Here is a 20,887-nt window from a genome sequence, read left to right on the forward strand (position 1 = left end):
TGAGACACACTTGCAGGGGCTACTCGTGTGGGTGACACAATCAGTGCTGCAGGCCTACTCATAGCATTTGATTTACAGGCCCTGAAAACAAATAATGCCCTTTATGAGGAGCATACTAGTAATCAGGGATAAACCAATCACCAATACAATTTAGACAGAGAGTGCTTGCACTTTAGCACTGGTGAACAGTGGTAAAGTGCCCAGAGTCTTAATGCCAGCAAAAACTAAATTGAGCACAGGATCAAACATAGGAGGTTGGAAGCAAAAGGTTTGGGGATAACCATGCAAAAAGGGCCATTTCCAACAATACAGCTTTGTTTTGTTCATTTGTTTTTACAAAAATCTGATGGTCACTATATGTTTAAGTTCCTTGAGTAATATTTCAGAGATCTTTGAAATACTTGTTAGTAGGTAAAAGTAAAAGGAGTTTGAAAGATGATAGTAAGCATAACTGTCTAAAGGCCAGACTTTTATTTTTTGGCCTGGCTTGACAGTAGAGATGTCTTGCAGATTCATTGTTGTGAATTCTTTCAAATATACACAGAGTGGAGCAGGAACCCTCATTGAGACGGTCTTTCTTAACTCATCCCATCTACTGATTGAGTTGCTATCATGCCTCGTATGGGATGCCTGCATTGCAATACATGAAGGACTATTTAATGTCTCAAAAGAATACTAAATCAGGACACACTAAATTCATTTTTTTTGTCCTCATTCACCCTCGTCTCTGAACCAACTCTTTTCCGATACACCATCCTCACCCTCTCAGTAAGAGAAAGGCCTAAGCCAGGGGACACCGTTTAACTCCCATACAATCTTCCACCGAAGAGGAACAGAGCCTCTATCGGACAGGAGATCCTAGAGAAAGGTGTATAATCATTGTACATCACTAGACATCTAAAAAACAACAGCTCATCGTTATATACATACTACCCCCCCTTCCGCAAAGAAAAGAAAAAATTCAAATAGATTCTCTCCAGTTTGATAAAGGAACCCAAAAGTCCGTCCTTGTCCTCCTAGTGCTTCGTAAATTCAAGTCCAGATCCGAAGTTTGGAAAAATGCGTTGAGCCACTCCAAGTGTGTCGGAGGGGAACCAGCCATCCATTTTTTTACAAATTTCCTTTCTGCCCAACACAATTACATAAAACAAAAATTTAAGCCTTCCATTGCTTCCTATTCTGCTCATTGCTTCCACCTCCTGTGGCTGCCCAAATATTATCAAAGGTAGAGATGCTGTAATTTCCCAACCCAGTATAACCGAAACCATGTTGCATATTTCCTCCCAAAATAAATAAATACCAGGGCATTCCCAAAACATATGGACATCTGTTGCTCCTTCAAAGCCACACTTTAAACATTTAATCACCTCTCCTTTTTTTAAATTTTGGACAACTTATCCGGCGAGATATAGGCTCTATGTATAGTAACAACACAGACTTCTTCCACCACCTACAGATTTTTTCCCTAGGCATAAAATTACCCCAGAGATCTATAGGCAATTTAAAATCCCCGTCTGGTGCTTCCGCAATTTCACAGTACCAAATCGCTAGCTTTCTTGAAGTAGAGGAGAACAACGGAAGAGAATCTTCCAACGCATTAGCTGCACCCAGACACCCCTTAACCCCCTGTGCCCATTCCTTTATCTGCAGGAACTTCAATCTAGACAGGGATCCACCCGTTTTTTCCATCAACTCTTCCCGTGGAAGCAAGATTCCTTCATGAAAAAGATCCCCCCAAATTTCCTCCCCGCCTTTTTAAGTGGTAATGCTAAAACATCTTTAAAGCAGTCTGAAGTGCCCAGAGAATCCCAAATGGGCGCGTTATAACTATAATAGGTAGCTTTAACTGCTTGTCTCAACTGATACCAGCACTTCACAAGCCCTTGCAATATTTTCAGCTTAACCTTTTTAAAGAACTTGGGATCTCCAAATTTAAATAAAAAATGTCTTGAAGCCCCTTTAACAATTGAAACCATAGCCTTATGCATAAGACCAATTGCTGTGGTGTCTGGACATAAAAATAACATCCTTGAATTCTTAAGTAAGGAGGCCCAAGCATAATATGTAAAATCTGGCAATGCCAGACCTCCCTTTTCCCTTCTTCTACGTAATTTTTTCCAGGATATCCTAGCCCCTTTGACCTCCAAATAAAATCATTTATCGCCTGCTGCATTTTGTCCAGATATCCTTTATGCATCATAAGGGGAATAGCTGAAAACTAAAAATTCCACTTGGGCAAGATAAACATTTTAACCAAGTTGACACTCCCAAGTATAGTCAGTGGGGGGTGTGCCCATCTCTGCAATATACCTTTACACTCCGCTAACAATTTTCGATGGTTCCTTTCTACTAAGTGCTTAAGATAATGAGTCACCAGTACACCTAAATACCTTACTTCCTTCTTACCCAATATTGAGCCTGCCTCCATGTTCCAAGACATAGTTTCAGTTTTTTCCACATTGACCCGATATCCTGATATGCTTCCAAATTGCTCGGCCAGTTCTATAACTGTGGGAATGTCTGTCAATAAGTCATTGGTATATACAAGGAGATCATCTGCATATAAAGATACCTTTTTTTCCCAACCTTTACAACTAAAAGGAGAGATAAACACATTCAGCCTAATCCTCCTGGCTACTGGCTCGATGTACAAGTTAAACAGCACAGGAGACAATGGGCAACCCTGTCTAGTGCCTCTGGTAATTGCAATAGACCCTGTCACCAGAACCTTAGCCAAAGGAGCATTATAAATCTGATCAATGACCCTGCAAAACTTGACCCCCAGGTTAGCCCACCTTAAAATTTATTTTAAATAACTCCAATTTACCTGATCAAAAGCTTTCATTGCATCCATGATTATAATTGCTAAGGGGGACCCAAGAGAAGTAGCCAAGTCTATCGCCCCAATCAAATCAAAAGTCAACTCATGCAAATATCTTCCTCTAGAAAAAACTTTCTGATCAGGGTGAACCAGATTATTCACTTCCTTATTCAGCCTATCAGCTAGTATTTTAGCAAATAATTTATAATCACTATTCAACAGCGATATAGGCATGTATGAAGCACATTTTACAGGATTTTTATCTGGTTTCAGAATTAATGTAATGATAGCCTCATTCCACGAAGCTGGTATACTAATTTCATTCTCAAGAATCTCAAAAAACAATTTGGTTAGAGCTGGGATAATCGTGTCCCCTAATGCCTTATATAGTTCCAGGGCACATTAAATTCTTGTCTCATAAGCGTTGTCTAAAGAAATTAATTTTTTGTTGCAAATTACCATCTTTTTTTGTGCGGTATTCCTCCAGATTGTTTGTCTTTTAGCTTCATCCTATTTTTGCTTACTATAGAATCCTGAGCACTTTATCACTGCTAACCAATGTTAAAGTGCTTGTGCTCTTCTTTTCAACATGAAACTGGCATAGCCCTGATTGGCATATTTAACTTTCACCAGTGGGCTGGAGTACTCATTGTACCACTCACTGCAGTGACAATGCAAGCATGGCTACAGGCTTCCACCAGTAGAGGTTCTGTGCAGATTTAAACTGCAAATTGACCTGTCAAAATAACCTCTTCTGTGAGGCCTGGAATCTTTCTTTTAAATATTGATGTCACCCCAAGTAAGCTGCACTGCCTATGAAACTAGGATGTGTGATATTTAAAAGTAGGACATGTAAAGGTTAGTGTTAAACATGTCCTTACAGTGACGAGCACCTCAATTCTATTTTCACTCTAGCAGCATTGGCTGTTCCCTAGGAAAACATTGTGATACAATATTAAGTTTATTAAGTTTAATAAATGCATAAACTCCACCTAGAAAGCAGCAAGATAAATATGTCAAGAATCCTTTTTAAAAGTTAAATGAAATCCAATTATTTTTTTCTAGCTATTGCAGAAAACCTGGCAGCTTAATTTATCTTCTGTGGTGAGGTGTGATCTGCTTCGTGGACAGCAACAACAGGCTTTTGGTGCACTTCAAATGATCCTCCCTCTCACAGGCAGATGTAACTCACTTGTGGACCTGCCTCCCCTTTTCTCCATCTAGTCAGCCAGGAACCAACCAAGTTGTGCCTAGGTCTGTTTCTATAACAACCAGTGACTATCATTGGCACTTTTGCTTCTTGAAGTTAATTCTACTTATAACTTTAAACATTAATATCTCTGGTTCCCCTTTCTGGGTTGTGCCATTTTGGAGACATTTTGGCCCTCATTATGATAATGGCGGTAAATGCCGCCTACAGCCACAGCGACGGCCACTAAAAGACTGTTGATGTGGCTAGCTACCATCCACCTTATTATGACCATAGCCAGAATTCCGCCAGAAGGGTGGCGGAATTCCAGCAACAGTCATGGTGGCAGATGGTGGTAAGGTGGTGCTGCGGCCCTCAGCAGCGCCACGCCAGAAGAACGCCGCCGACCGTATCATGACACATGATACGGCCTGGTGGTGTTCCGCTGGCGGACGCTGCTGCTGACAGCAGCGCCGTGTCCCGTCTCCTGACGGAGGACCCCCTGCATGCAGTTAAGTCGGGGTCTCCGACAGGAGAGGGGGCTGGGGGTGGGGGTGTGTGTATGTGGGGGGGGGGTGTGTGTTTGTGTTTGTGTCTGTGTGCGTGCATGTGGGTGTGGGGCATGTGGGATGCGTGTGCGCATGAATGAATGTGAGTGTGCATGTATGTTGTAATGTGTGAATGCGTGTGTGCTTGTATGTATGTCAGTGTGTGTGTGTGTGTGTGTGTGTGTGCATGGATATATGCATGTGTGGGTGAATGTGGGTATGTGTGTGTGTATGTGTGTTTGTGTTGGGGGATGGAAGGGGGAGGGGGAAGGGTGGTTTAGGACTCTGGGTAGGGAGAAGGGAGTGGGGGAGACCCCTATCAGTGCCAGGGAAGGAATTCCCTGGCACTTCTAGTGCCTACCGCCATCGCTTTCGTGGAGCCACGGGAACCATGGTGGTGGGTGGGGTCATATTGTTGTGGGCGGCCTAGTGAAGGCCGCCGGGCTGGAGACTGTAGTCTCCAGCCCGGCGGTCGGTGTGTTACATTGGCGGTTTGGCTTTTGCCAAACTGCCAATGTCATAATATGGCGGTATGTACTGCGAGCCTGTTGGTGGTACTACCGCCACTATTGCACCGACCGCCAAGGTCCTAATGAGGGCCTTTGTATCTTAATTTAAATTGTACTCTATTTCTCTAGTTCATTTTGGGACATTTTTTTTTTGCATTTTGACTTATGACTGTTTTAGTACTGCATAAATACTTCACACATTGCCTCTACGTTAAGCCTGTCTGCTCTGTACCATAGCTACGAGAGAGATGAGCTTAGATTTCTTTAGTGACATTAGTGGTTCATCCTGACAATGGCTGTGACTATTCCTTGAGGTGGGTAATGTCACAACCCAAATAATACTCCAATTTCTTCCACTAATCCCTAACATGCATCCAACAGGCCTCAACATAACCACCTATAGAACGACAAGGAAAATTTCTTTGCACTAGCATCAGTTTTCCATATTAATTCTGTCTCACGTATGGAGACCGAAGCTCATATTGGCTAAGTGAAATTTTCAAATCCCATCCAGGTTGAACACAAGCTACATTCTCCTAGTAAATGTTACATTTCTCATGATGTGCCGATTTTACTACCTTTTCATATTTTTTCCTCAAGCACTAACATTTCCTGCAAGTAAACTGGCCCTTACTTTGTTCTATTTCTATACCTTGTATGCTGCTTTTTTTTTACTGACTGGGCTAGTTTTAAGTGGTAAACGCACTAAACATTTTTCTAGCTAGAAAATAGATACATGTGTTGCAGATTCACCACTCCCAATTCTGATGCTTTAAAAATAGATGGGCTCCTATTAAGAGAGGTCACTTCCAGATGATAAGACTGGTGGTCATCAGCATTAGAATAAAGAGATGGCAACCACAGCCCCGAGAGGAGACCAGGAGGTTTTTGAGACTCAAAAGAATGATTCCAGTAAGGAGTGTGTCAGTTGGATAATTTTTGTGATGCCATGTGAGAAATGTCACAAAGTTTAAACATTTAAATGAAATGTTGGCGAAAAGATCTGCACACTGGGACCAAAACCCCCAAAACACTGTTTTGAAAACGTAATTTTTAAGCAAAATAAAGACACGTAGCCACTTAGTTTTCTAAATTAGCAGCGAACACTTTACAATGTATCACAACCATGAACTACTATCATTTCCATCTAGAACATCTTAGACCACAAATGATGACACATTCTTATGCAAGTGGTGACCACAATGTATTAACAAACACTGGCAAAGCCAATTAGTCTGGTGTTAGCCACCAGCATTTTAGCTTTACAATGCTTGTTTTATTTGATTATGGTTTTTGCTAAACTTTTTTGATGTAGAAACTGTTGGGGCCCGAGCAATCTGCATAAAAGATCTTTGGTCTCAAAAAACTTAAATTCCCCAGTAGTCTGCGGCACTTAAGGGAACTAAATTGTGTGTGAACGTGTGCCTTGTGAAAGGTACAGATGCGCTCAAAGTGAAGTTGGCCAATGTCTGAAGTGGGCATATGTTGTATGCTGGAGGGATGGATAAAAATGTAGATGCCAAAATAATACACCAATGAATGAACAGGGCTAGCTGAAAGCCCCTCTAAATATATTGTACATTTAATTTTCATTTATTCAAAAGATCTTTACTAACTCCAGACCAAGGACAGGAAGGTAAGAAAGCTCTTCTAGCACTGAAAGTAAGGGATCTCTTGAAAACAATACGCTTGTCCTGAAGGCACACGAGATCTGCTTTAACCCATGCTCTACATTTGATCTCATATCGTAAGAAGTAACATATCAAGCTGGAGAGAAGTAGAGGTATTGCATCTCATACAATTTAATTTGGAGCAGCATAATTTTGACTCCAACTTTACACACCACACATATGCAATATACATGTGCACTTGGGTCTACATACTTTTTGTGTTCTAACGTTATTAATGTAAAGTTTTACACTTGAACTCAATACTGGCCGCATTCACTGTAGAACTAGAAGATCATATACGCTCTGTGCCTTAATTTTATTAAACGAAATGTATTTATTTGAAATGTCCTCATATTATTGAATGTAGTTATATTAGAAATGAGAAGAGTTCATGTAAATGTGAGCACTGTTTCCATTTAAATGTATTTCCCAGTTGCATTTATACTTGTGTAATCACAGTTGCGTTGCTTTGTGCTAAAACTGTAATAGAAGTATAATTTGAATTTACATACTGACATTCTTGTGTAATTGTAGTTATATGTGCACAACTGACACATATTGAATGTGCACCATTGAATTATACATTTAACTTGACATGACTAGGCCTGAATATCTTTTGACATGAAGTGCTATTTTCCATTTCTGCTTGTATGTCTTTTTCTCTCCAGGAACATTCACATGAATTGTTAGCTTGAGAATAGATGTTACACTGTACTAGGTATAAAGAGCCTGAGAAAGAAACCTTGTTAAGAACATGGAAAAACAGTGTTAACTGACAGTCTTTATTTAGTAATGTAGCGAAGAGTCAGAGGTGACCAAGGCCGACATCGTTCTCAGGACTTCGAGAATCCACAAATGTTGCCGTTCAGACGTGAGAATGGAGAGAGCAATGGAATCCCTGATAGCATGAATGAGAGGTGTTGCTTAGATGATTTGTGTAGTATTAACTAGTGCCCTCACATGTTGCCGGAGGAGACGTTTCCTTTGGCCTCAAAAGGTACAGACCTCTATGCTTTCGCTTTTTTTGCCCCTTAAGATAACACTTAGGGCTTGATTACGACTTCAGCGGAGGGGATTACTCTGTCCCAAATGTGACGGATATCTCGCCCGCTGTATTACAAGTTCCATAGGATATATGGACTCGTAATTCAGCGGACGGGATATCCGTCACATTTGGGATGGAGTAATCCTTCTGCTGAAGTTGTAATCAGGCCCTTAATGTTTCCCCTAGAAGACTCTTGACCGAGCTTCTGAAATGCTGACACCTTCCTTAATATGTAAGAGCATATAAGTTTCCTTTTTCAACATTTTCCCTGACTACTGAGGATTTTCCTGATTTACTTATTTTGATTAATTTAGGTCCTAAACTAGATAACTTTAGTCATTACTCGTGTTAAGGAGAAAAGATTGAAGACTTTTCTCTGAGCATCAGATTTTATTGCTTATTTTCTGTATTTCTGTAACTATACTTCTGGTTTGCCTTATGCTGATTGCCTGAATGTTTTCAGGAGATTTGGTTATCCTTTATAATCTTGTATTTTATTAGCATGTTTAAGAGACTGTTTTATATTAACTTGACCGTTAACTCGTAATTCAAGTCTTTAGCTTTATTCTTGATTCCTGGCCCTCAATGTGTAGCCTAATGTGTTGCACTATTAATTGGATATTGATTTGAACAATGATAACTCCCTTCACCTCTCGACTTGACAAGAACGGTCCATCAGATACGTGACTTCAAGAGAATGTCCTAATGCTCCATCAAAGGCACGTCCTTATGGATAGGAGTTAATAGCTAACACAAGTGTTTTCTCTCAAAACAAATGAGATGCAACTCAACACAATTCAGTAGACATGAAGGAATGTGTTCTGCAGTGTAAGAAAAATAATCTCAAACTTAGAAAAAGTATGCAGGAGGATAGCGATGTCCTGTGTGGTGTAGGGGATGCATGTAATCCCACTGTAATAAAACCTGGGCAAGAGCAGGATGAATTATTTTATAGTGTGCAGGTCATATCACTCTGAAAATATTCAAACATAGTAGACCAATGTACTCTGGTGGAGGGGACGCAACATTGGTACAGAAAAATGTAAATGGAAGCTCAGTGATGTTTCTTATAAAGCAGATGTGCCATCCAACTTTATGAATAAGAAAAGAAAGAGTTCCCCCTATGGTTTAGGTGATGCTGTCTCCATCTTGAGTAGTTGAGTAATGTCTTATGTAGGCCTATGCGGGAGCTCCACTCTGCTGGCAAAGCTAACGGAGTTTGTGGAGCTCTGCACCCAGCTTGGAGCACAGATTTATCCAAAAACCTGTGCTAGCCCACCACCAGAGTGAAGCTCACCCTGTGCGCCCTACAGCCCAGTATTGGCTGCACAGCGCAAGTGCAGACATTCTGCGCTTGCATTGTGCAGCCCATAAGTGGGCTGCAGCGGGCACCAGAGCACAGGAGACAGCCTCTGAAGAAGAGGACTCGTTGCATTCGGACAACGAGGAGAGGAGGACCCCCACGAAGACCCAGGTAAGTCCTCATCTCTTAGGTTGTCATTGTAGTGCATATTGGTGCACAAACAAGGACTAAAATGCCAGCTTTTGCTGCCTACGACTGGGCCTGAATTCAGGCCTGGGCCGTAGGCAGTGAAAGCAGCAGTTTCCGGCCTCTTGTGCACAGGCCTGCCCCGTGTGCACTGCACATAGGGCAGGCCAGTCCACAACAGGCCTGACAGCTTTTGCTGCCTGTGGCCCTGGCCTGAATTCAGGCCAGGGCTGTAAGCAGCAAAAGAAAGCTGCTGTTTCAGGCCTCTGGTGCACCAGCCTGCCCCGTGTGCATTTCACTGCATATGGCCCTCCTGAATGAGCTGGATCTTGGAAGCGCTAAGAAGGGTCGGGAGTGGGTGACCAGGCCCGCCCCTGCTTAGCACTCCCAAGATGGGTGCATTTAGGGGCACGGAACACCACCTTTGAGGAATTCCACTGAGTTTTAAATCAACTCAGTGGAATTCCACAAAGCTGGGCTCCGTTTACTCCACCCAGGCCTAGTCTTTCATATGATGCAGGGAAGTGGTAAACTGGAGTCTTACATAGTCAACAATATACCACACTACTTCAGCTGTGAAAATGAAATAGAATACCAAAAATGTAAAATAACATAAAAATTTATATTACTCATAATAAAAAAATGAAATGAGTTACATTTTTAAAGTAGCTTTATTTTTATAATACACAATAACTATATATTTACCCAGGTGACAGTTGGGTGCTTTTGGCCTACATGCCAGTCTGCTCCTGTTATATCAGCATCAGACGAGGGTTCCCTTCTTCCCACTCCAGTATCCTCATCCATGGGATAAGGAAGACCCAGTCACTCAATCTCAGATTGTTCTGAGACCCACCCTCCAGAAGAGATGACTTCCACTCCATGAATACCACAGCCTCTCTTGCATTTAAGATGGGGGTTGCTTGGAGTTCCATCAGATTAAGAAGGTGGAAGTGGTGGGCCACTTTATTTAAGGAAGAGGAAATTGGTTTGGGGGAGGACAGTACAGTTTGCAGCAAAATGAGTAAGGTGCTTATAACATGAAGGGGTGGAAAGAAAGCAAGGCAGGCAACCAAATACTCGGTTAGGTTAGCAAGCAGGCAGAAGCAGAGAGCAGACCTGCTTAACTACTTAGCAATACAGAGGAGTAGGCGTGAGTACAATGGCTGGGGGAATCACCCCCTACAAGAAAAAAATATGTCCTCGTTGCCAGGCTAGACAGGGTGCAAAATGTAATTGCATAAAGTATAAATCCTTCCACTGTAAGTCACTAGACCCTATGCGGTAATAGAAGTCGTCTGTCTTATACCAATCTAGATAGCACTTACATTTATAAAATTCAGCCTCGATGTAGGCTATGCTGCACAGTGTTGAATGGCCTTTTCTGTTGCATAATGGATATGATAAATAAAAATAAACAAACTTTAAGATTTCAACAATAAAAAATAAGGATATATAATTATACAAGAAAAGGAACAACAATAACTTATATATTACAAGCATGATTTGGTTATCTTGCCAAAGAAATGTGGCAGTAGAAGCAGTTTCTGTAACTTTTTGGTTTATTAAAGAATGCCTTATGTAAAAAATGTATTTGGTATGAGGGAAAGAAAGCTCACTGTGTCACATCTGGTGGTCAATTAGTGGCCACAAAGAATAGGATGAAGTGATTTGGTTTCCAGTCTTTTATGAATGGATGGAAAGTAACTTCGTCTGTGGTGCCAGCAAATGCATTCATCTAACACAGAGCAATTTGTGAAGGAATATTGCTTTTCCACACTTCAGATCTCATAGGGATGTATCAGGAGCATTGAAGATATCAAGAGACTGATGAGGATGCAAAAACAATGCCAACCTCCACAAAGCATCTAGCACTCCTTCTCATGTGCCAGTATATGGGAGCATCATTTTAAGCATATTGCCTTAATGCCTCTGGACACATTTTAAGGTTGACTTGCAGATGCAGGGAGTCGTTTGACAGGCTGTCATTTCTGAACACTAAAACATGAGCCACTTGGTTACACACTTAAATTGCAGGTGTACTGTATTCCATGCAATTCTCCTTTAATTAACTGGCTCGTGAGGTTGAGGGAGCCTGGTGTAGGCATGAAGAGCAGGCTGTTGTATATCAGAATATCAAGTTCAGGGATATCAACCAGCCCTTACACAAGCTGCACAAAATTAACTTCCATCATATTGTCAAGGAAAACATAGAATGGACAGTGAATATTTAATGTTATATCTCCGCATCCACTTTACTTGATAATATGTTGATATTCAAAATGTTGTGGAGCCGATATAAGTGTAGGTTGGCGTAAAACCCTCTCGATTTTTGGTAGACACCACCCTGGCCAAAAGCTTCAGCAGAATGGAGATTTATTTACATGTGGGTCTCTGCATAAAAAAAAATGTGACCATTGAGTTACAAGGTGACCCAGCACATCTGATTCCACAAGAAAACTATATTTGATAAAGATCACTTCGAGTTGGGAATGCACAAGAATCCACTAGTTTACAATAGAAATAATACGCCAAAACACCCCTGTCACTATATTCAGAAAATACTTTTAGCAATAAGAGGCAGGTAATTCTCTTATGGCTTACCATTTTAGTTTTCAAATAGGCTGATCCTATGCAGTGTGTCCCTAAGTGAGATCCTGACACATAGCAGCAGTAGCAGAATTCAAATGGCTCATCACACCCACACCTGAACAATCTGCTGATTTCTGCTACACTACCTAGGATTATTCTCCTTGAGGTACTTGGGATAGCAACTCCCACACTAAGGACCCATTATTTACCACCAGAAGCTGCTAGCCCTTAATTTGTAAATGTTAACAAGCCATAGCAATGACAATGTCACAGAGATGAATACCACATCAACTGAAGTATATATTGTTCATTTTGGTGATTGAGAAATAGGTTTGCTTAATCCCAGGCAGGTCTGGAGATTTTGTTTTCTGCCATTTTGTTCCAATTTCCCAAAATCTTCAGAATGTGGGTAACACTTATTTCTCGTTACGAAATCTGGCACCTTTGATAATGATACCCTAGATGGTTGCCTAATTTTGCCTTTTCCTAGGCTAATACTAAAGCAAAAGGAATGTGATGTGAGAAAGCAAAGACGTACAATTTCCCTCTAGACCTTAAAATGTAATCTATTGAGTTCCAAAATCTCTCAAAACATTTTCGACTTAAAAACATAACTCAAAGCTTCTAAGAAACCCTGGACAAAATCACTTTTAGGGCCCAATTTGCATGCCTTGTAACCGGAATGATATTAGAATAGAGGTTACTTGGATGGTAAAGCACACTGTAAGAATTACCCCCAAACTGATGCAGGGTAGGGACTATAGGATCCTCTATGTTTTTTTGGTTGTCTAGGATCAGTCCACCAGAATGCACTGAGATGTCTAAAATTAGTTTATTTTGTGCCCTCTGAGCTTTAGAAAAGCATGTTCAGGTACTTCCACTGGAAGGACATGCTTGGGAAAAAGACATTGATCATAAGTAAGACATTGTACACAAGTAGCATCCAATGTCTGAGCTCCTCCCTCAATGACAAAATTAAGAACGTTGGCCTATATGGACTACCACATTTTCCCATAGACACGGAATGGGAAAAATGTACACAAGGACTTTTCTTTTTAGAAATGCTCTATACAGGCCAATTTTGTAACCAAACAACAATAAACCTGTTTGAAGCTCAGAAAATTAACATTCATTTGTAGGTGTTCCTCGTCCAAACCCCTTGCGCTTCATTACTGATTTATTCCAGTATTATTGTTCAGTACACGTTCTGGAGCAATAATTATGTGAACTGGAACATTATGAAGCCAGATAACATTTTAAATCTTCATAGAGTCTTCTCATGTCCTTCTGTAAATAGCGAAAAGCTGGGCAACGCATGCAGGCCATCCCCACTGCATCAAAGGTATGAGAAGGAATCCTCTACTGTTTGCACAGTCCTGTTATGCAGGAGACGTCAACAGTAGTCCATCCAAGAATGGTGTTTTCTTCTCCTTTGCCTGCAAATTGCTGACAGTGCAGTTGTGTGATTGGTTCACTGAGATGAGAAGCAGTCATTGGAGATGTCCACTTCAATGTTGGATAGTCTTCATTGTCATTACTGCAGTGCTACCCACCCAGCAAGGACCTGCCTGTCCCAATAGCGCCTCTGAAGCTCTCACCAACACAGCTCAACTTGGGCGCACCACCATGCTAAAGCGATTCACAAACCTGCAAGGAAAAGAAAAATCATTAAACGCTGACTAAGCAGACAAACAGGAATCTGGGGCACAACTAGATTGAGCAATCGTGGTTTCATCTTACTCCATACAGAACAGAGGTGGGACCAGATGGGTAGGCAATATCAGCCTAAAGACATGCCTGACCTCAAACTGCCCTATTCCACACACTATCAGTGAGTCTAGTTAAATGTAAACATATTGCAGTTTCTACATTCTGTTCCCCTTTGACAATACTTTGCACATTCTTCTATAGAACTTTAATTTCCTAAAAGATCTACATTAGTAGCCGTTTGCTAAAATGAAGTCCTTTCCATATTGTAGTTTTATAGGGTGGATGAAAAGGGACAATAACAGCTTAGTGTTTGTGTTGTGCTTACTATGGGGTAAATGTGCTCAATTTACCATCAAAGGCTCTGACATAAAGGACAATGGTATTGTCCAGGGCCCTGGACATATCCACAATGGAGATCTCAGGTGACTTCAACTGCCCGAAGTCTAGATAATTTAAAGTCCCATTATTCCACATCTTCAACCCAAAAGAAACCCACAAACCCAACACCAGGATATTGGGTACTTCGAATACTGATTATTCACGGTTGTAAGATACCATGTGCAAAGCACCTAGACTTTGGATCATCACTAATTTGTAAGGAAAACATCACCGGGCATTAAAAAAAATTCCCTGAGCCTAGGTGACAGCATGTACCCAACACCCCTAAAATCTAAATCTCAAATCCTTCGAAATGCTCAGCATCTATGTCTAAATGCATTGTAAATGCACCAAACTCTGGCATCTGGTGCATTAAAATACTGGTAAATCAAGTGCTTTGAAGAGATAAAAAACTGGAATTCAAATGTATTACTGGAATCTTGATGGAAGTGCTATAAAAAAGAAAATCTGTGTCTTTGGTTGTTCAATATAATTTGGGACCTAGGCTGTTCAAATGTGATTGGAATATTGATTCTAGGATTTTCCCAGATTGTGGGATTCTGGCTGTTTGGAATACCCAAGGCTCAGTATTATCCACCAGATTATTTCTTTATACTAAACCCTAAGCACCAATGAAGGGGTATAAAAAAACGTAGCATTAACAAACATTTAAAAGATATATTAAATAACGGGATAAATAATGAAACACAACTTTAAAAACAAGTCCTGCATAGAACATGGAAGCAATGCATGATCTGGGCATTGTGGGTATATCGGAAATAGTGGTATGTGTCCTGGTTGGGCGGGGGGCGGGGGGGATTAAAGTGAAAGCAAGCCTGTGCAAAATAATCCTGATTCTGGAACCTTCCCACTAGACAGACCCTCTATCTCAAGATTTCAGAAACGGTTGTCTCAGCAACGGAGTGTTAATGTACTTTGTTGTCTCATAATCATAACACTGTAAATATAGGCAAATGTTCAGTTTTACATGGGATACACTATTTAAGGTAGTGTGTGTATAAGTATGTCTAATATTGGCAGGAAAATGATTGAAGCAAAAAGAGAAAAAATATTTTTGCCAGGATCACACAATTAAGATGAAATGTAAAAATTCGGACTACAATGAAGATCACTCAGTTCTTGGGCGGTCAATTAGCCATACAAAATGCACTTTACCCAGTACAATAAAATCCAGCATAATAAATATAATTACCAAGACATTCCAAATACAACAGAAACTAGGACTATACAGATCGTTCGTATGCTCAGGAATTTAGATGTATGGATATTCCACCCACAACGGAATTGTGCGGCAAGAATAACACCAAATAATCTTAAAGCAGAGCACATGAAAACTAAGCAAGGCATCGAACCAAAACTGAATTTTTGACGTTGGGTTACATTTTGCCAGGCCTCTTTATTTAAGGTTTAGAAATCTCTGGGCCATGAACTAATCCACACTGTTCTGGCAGCCCAATATGGTCAAATCAGAACTGCCTGCAGGAAGATTCTACAGTTAAAGATGGACTTGGCTCCCTATAAAGGCATGGAGTATTGGACCCTGTGACATAGAAAATGACCAAAAAAAATCTGCACCCCCTTGCTTGATCAGCAATAAGTATAGTGCAAGTGAATCCAGAGGAATAATCACGAGATACATTGAACAGACTCACCATCAGAGAAACTTTTTACTTTGTAATTCGAGAGTTAATAGGCAAGTTTAAACACAAAAGCAATGTTAGAAAAAAAAAACTAGCTTCCCCAAAACATTGATTATCAACTGCAACTGGTTGAGAAAGAGACACTCATCTGTGAACAGACTATGAGAAACACTGGATTAATTAACAATCATATTCTCTTTGTAAATCTGAATGAACACTTTTGTTGTCAGTCAGAGATAGTTATGGCAAACACCAGATCATGAACAATTAAATGACGTTGGAATAGAATATGGTAGTGCTATGTGAACTTTTCTTGGGCTGTTCAATTTATATCGAGGGAAGAGCAACAAAATGCCCTTATGGACTCTAGGGAATATTCATATTAGATCCCTGTCCCACTTGATTACCTACCCTAACCTTTTAAGAAAACTTATAGGGTTTCTGTTGTAGTAGGATATTACAAGATGAACACCTATACTGATTCTGGATGTGAAAGCAGGTGTTGTAGGCCATCTTCTGACCTTTCTGAAAGGGAGCAGCAGCATTCAAATGAATTTTAAGAATAACCCTGTAGCAAAACAAGCAACTTCCAATATTGATTATTGGAAATCTCAATCCCTAGGAATCCATAAGTATCAAATCGACCTACCACTGCTAGCACGGAATAGTGCAATAAGGGTAGGCACAACACTTGACCACATCCAGTCAACCAGTCTGCACTCCAATCACTGTCTCATCTGTAAGAAGAGAGTGGAAAGAGTGCGATTGGAAAGCCTGTGAATGTCTCACAAACCTTAAAGCGGGAACATAGCCCGATATCTGAAAATGTGTGTTTGGAGGTAACTTACGAGCAATATCTGGATGGATTCTTTGCATTTCCTACAAAGTCATTAAACACAAATAATGCTTGTACAAAAATACTTACCAGAGTCCGGATTATCACATGGAGGACCAATTTGTGTGAAAATGTGTGATATTCGTTCGCTTTGTACTTTTCATGAGAAATACTGTTTTTCACTTAAAAAACTTTACTACCCTGCAGATCCCTTCTCAAGCGCTATGATCAGCAATGGATGCACGGTATTTTAATTCAGTATAGCTGGGGATGTGAGTGTCTGTGTGTGGAAGAAACAAGTGCTTCCGAGCGGTTGAGAAAATCCTGCAAAACTAAATTTCAATCACTCCTGTGTAAGAAACGCCGTGATATACCGCTCTCATCTGACTCACTGCTTATTAAAACAGCAAATCACAGAGAGGCCTATCATGCCGGGACTACAATAGTTCTCTTGTGAAGCAGGAACGTCATGGCTGCCTGTCATCCCAGCTCGCAGAAACGCTGGATTTCAAACCCTCATTTTCAGATTCAAGTCCAAATATGTAAAGGGTTCACTTGTAAATAAAAGGAAATAGGATTGTAATCGACCCTTTCTCAGCTGTTACTCTGCTGCCCCTTTGAGTCCTTCACTCCCCATCTCAGAACACACCGGAATGTGACATGGTACCAGGAGCTTATCGAACCCCCTCTTTGTAGCAGTTAAGAAGCAATTCAGGGGCGTAGGAAGTGGGGATGTCGGCGTTTATCTAACCTACAGCATTCCTCTTTAAATTTCTGTTTCTCTCCTCTCCTGATAAAATATCGCATTTGTTCTCTCTGGGATTGCAATTGAAAAACAGAAAGATCTACAACATTGTTTGTTTTACTTATAAATAGAAGACAGTCCAACACTACAAAGTAATGTGATCCAACGAGCCAAGATTGTCTCATCTCACTGCTGAAATGGCACAGACTGAGAGCTCTCTGACAGGTGTACCCCCCTGTTGGGCCACTATCGGCCGGCAAAACCACTGAGCAGACTGAGACGATGAACTAGGAGACTACATGACTTCATGTCAACACTACGCCATAATTCAGGTTTGGTGCTTTATTTAAAGGGGTCGTCTAAAGGAGAGAAAACAAAACGGGTCCCTTAGATCAGTCCAGCATTGCTACCAATTACAAACAAAAGGCATTCTAGGACACTGCTTTATTTGATGACGTCAGATTAGATTTTGAATTCTATTTGACACCAGTCACCGGATGTCCCCTTTAAAACTCTTAGAAAAAGAAGAAGAAAGATACTACAATGGTTTTAGAGGAAATCCAGGACCGAAGACAAAATGTCCCTGATTATACAAGGCCATATGTTCACTCTGATCCAGATGCATAATGAAACCAACTAGGCTTAAACACCAGAACTATATGGTTTGTAAAATGAAAGCCAAGACCTGCAAACGTTGTCCAATCACCACAGAATCTTCACCCCATTTCAGTGCTGACCTGCTGGTCACCTAATGGTCATTACCTTGGTGGAAGCCTCCCCACCCTAAAGGGTAGGAAGGTGAAGCTGCTCTCCTTAAGACATCAGGGTGCTTGGCACTCGAATACTCTGTCGGGCCCGCACCCCTTCAATAGCCTGCTGGTTCTTGAACTTGACCAGACCAAGCGTGATCTCAGCGTTCCAGCCCGAATCTTCCTGCGGGCAGCGGAAATCGATCTCTTCCTTGTCCTCTGTCACCACGGTGAAGTAGATGTAACGCTCCTTCCACTCCACGCACTCCACAGCCTTCATGCGGGAGAAGGCCAGCTCCTTGCAGCGAGACCCTGCACTCTTGGGATCAAAGATCTGCAGGCCCTTCTCGGTCAACAGACAGCGCTTCTTCTTCCAAAGCTGCAGCAGGCCGCCACTCCGCTTCTCCAGCAGGCCCTCCTTCAGCACCTTCTCGGTGCCCATCTTGCTCTCGTGCCACCCTTAAGCTTCCAGTGCAGCCGTGCTCACAGATCCAGAGGCAGTACTAATGGGTAGAGGAAATATTTGTTAAGCTATAATTCCATTCATCAGTTATTCCATCCCTTTACTGCCACCAGTGTTCCTCTCTGTTACATTTAGTCTAATGACCTGCTCTATTCCACCTGCCACTTCTTACTCTCTGGTCTTCTGGCTTGTAGCTGCCAGTCCTTCCCTTCTCCGGATTGTCTTTCTCTGACACTAGTATGCTATTCTCTCTCACGGTCACTTCCTGCCATCTTGCCTCCTGTTTTCCAAGCAGTTTGCTTCCCTCATGGTTCCATACTTCTACCCTCCATGTGGTAAGGCCTCTGCCTTCCTCACTGGGTCAATTACTTTCCTGCCTCCCTTTATTCCTCATTGTTTACGGCTCCACCTCTGTCTCATGCTCTCTCCCTGTCACTATCTTATTTTGTCTTCTTCATTTTGTGCTCTGCTTCTCTTCCGCACTCTAGATGTCTCCTTTCCTGTCCGTGTCTATCTTGCTGTGAAACCGTTACTTAGTTACCCCTCTCTTTTTACCGTATCCCTTCCTCTCACTGTTAGTGTGTCGTTCTGTGCCTCTCTCACTGCCTTGTTTCCCGCTCTACTTCCCTCTTGCACAATCTCAACAACGTTATCCCCGTTTATCTTATTCCCGGCCATACCACTACAGCGATATCCTCTTTTGCATCAATCCCCCGCTCCCTTCCACCCACACACTATTTGCCCTTCTTGTCTTTCTAAACTCAGTGAGTCATGCTCGGTTTCTTCCGCTCCGTCACTTTCTCTCCATCTTCTGTTCCCTATCTGCGGCTCAAGCATCTCCCTGTACCCGTCCTTCTATTTCCCTTTACTTCTTGTTCTCTCTCACCTTCCCCCTATCTCAGTCTGTCGCGCTCTCTCTTTCTCTGTACCTCCGTCTTTCTTGAACACACCTTTCCCCTCTCTTCTTTTCTGCAGCCTTTTCCCCTCCTCCTCTCCCCCGGAAACACCCTCTCCTCTTTTACCTCCTTCTTTCTTCACACCGTACCCCATCCTCTCTCTTTGCGCTCGTCTCCCACTGTCCTTGCCGCGTCCCCTTTCCTTCTCCCTCACCCTGACCATGCCTATCGTTTGCTCCATCTTTTCTCTCGTTGCATCGGTTACCGTTCACTTCACACGCTAAGTGCTTTCCCCAACCCCATCCGCTCCCCAGCACTCTCCAAAAATACAGCGAACCCTTTATAGAGCCCCCCGTAAAAAAACAGAAACGGGAAACATCGTACATACATCTGTTGTTCCCTTCAGCGAGCATGGCAGCTCCTGGCTGTCTGTGAGCTCAGCCAGCTGCTGGGCACCGCTCTTCACTCTCAGGGCTCCAGGGCGTCTCTGCCAGTGCGTGGGATATGACCTTTCATATTTAGCCCAGCCGGAGAATATTTCGGCGGCTTGTTAACTCTGTGTCTCCCCGCTGATGTCAGCAGGGTGTGTGATCCTCTGCTCTCCCACGGGGGATATGTCGGTACATGCCTGTTCTTTCTCTCACTCTGCTTCCCACATGCACATTCCATGGGTTGGGCCTCATTCTCTGCCCGCCTCTGCTCCACTGACAAACACGCCGACCAATCAGTTCCCAGGAAACCTCCTTAGCGTCCAATCAGACTCCAGCAAGGTCTCAGCCGAAGGAGCCCTGCCAACACAGCTGTAATCCATTCATACTTTGGCCTTTAACGCTCCTCTGTGGTGTTCACTTAGTCTTGGTCTCTGGCAGACCTCAAGTAGAAAACACCATGGAATGTCCTCATATTATATTGCAGTTTCCTGAATGCATTCCCATACAGTCAGTCTTTATTTCAGTTATGCTTTTGTAGCGATTGTGAAATTAAGCATCCGCTAGAGAATTACTGTATTCGTTCCGAGACCTTCTCTAGCACCAAGAAAGGTGTGATTTTCTCATTCAGTTTGGGAGCATAGTCCAAATGAAAGATTTCGAAAATGAAGTTTGACATCGAAAGTTTACACTCCAGGGATTGCTGAACGGTTACCTGATCACTGGCGTAGGAACCGGTGGTGCTCAATGGGGGATTTAGCTCCCCATATGTCTTTATAGGGAGACAATGCCTCATCCCAATATTTTGGAGTAAAAACTACAGAATAAACAGTGGGTGAACTTGTCACTGAGGAAATTCCTTACACGCAAAAGTCTCTTTGAAGGGCTCTAACCTGATCATGGACATAGAAACCGGTGGGGCAAAGGGGATTTAAGTCCCCTTGATGTCTGAGTGGGGGGCGCAAGGGACAATGCCTCACCCATAAACATCAGTTCACCAAAATGCCAGAGGCAGCGGAAGTGACATCACATGATGTTAGACCAGACAGCCTTAGGGCGGTCTTTCCCCAACTTTTTGCCTGCCTCCCTCCATTTACTTGATCTTGTTTTTGCAGGTTTCAGAACTCTGACCTGAACGGAGTGGCATTATCATGTTTGG

At 42.1% G+C, this 20,887-nt stretch overlaps 1 protein-coding gene across 2 annotated transcripts; it reads right to left on the reverse strand.

Moving 5' to 3' along the window:
• Positions 1-9,923: 9,923 nt before the first annotated feature.
• Positions 9,924-19,960, reverse strand: PHLDA3 (pleckstrin homology like domain family A member 3). 2 transcript variants are annotated; one of them, XM_069238903.1, is made up of 3 exons: positions 19,689-19,960; positions 17,955-18,444; positions 9,924-13,510 (listed from the first exon to the last, which is right to left on the reverse strand). In XM_069238903.1, the coding sequence occupies exon 2, from the start codon at positions 18,381-18,383 to the stop codon at positions 18,006-18,008; it is 378 nt and encodes a 125-aa protein (XP_069095004.1). In that variant the 5' UTR covers positions 18,384-18,444; positions 19,689-19,960; the 3' UTR covers positions 9,924-13,510; positions 17,955-18,005. The 2 variants fall into 2 exon arrangements, with proteins under 2 accessions (XP_069095004.1, XP_069095005.1); XM_069238904.1 differs by lacking the exon at positions 19,689-19,960 and adding an exon at positions 19,427-19,563.
• Between the last annotated feature and the right edge of the window lie 927 nt (positions 19,961-20,887).

This window comes from Pleurodeles waltl, chromosome 6, assembly GCF_031143425.1.
Source record: "Pleurodeles waltl isolate 20211129_DDA chromosome 6, aPleWal1.hap1.20221129, whole genome shotgun sequence".
Taxonomy (NCBI): Eukaryota; Metazoa; Chordata; class Amphibia; order Caudata; family Salamandridae; genus Pleurodeles; species Pleurodeles waltl.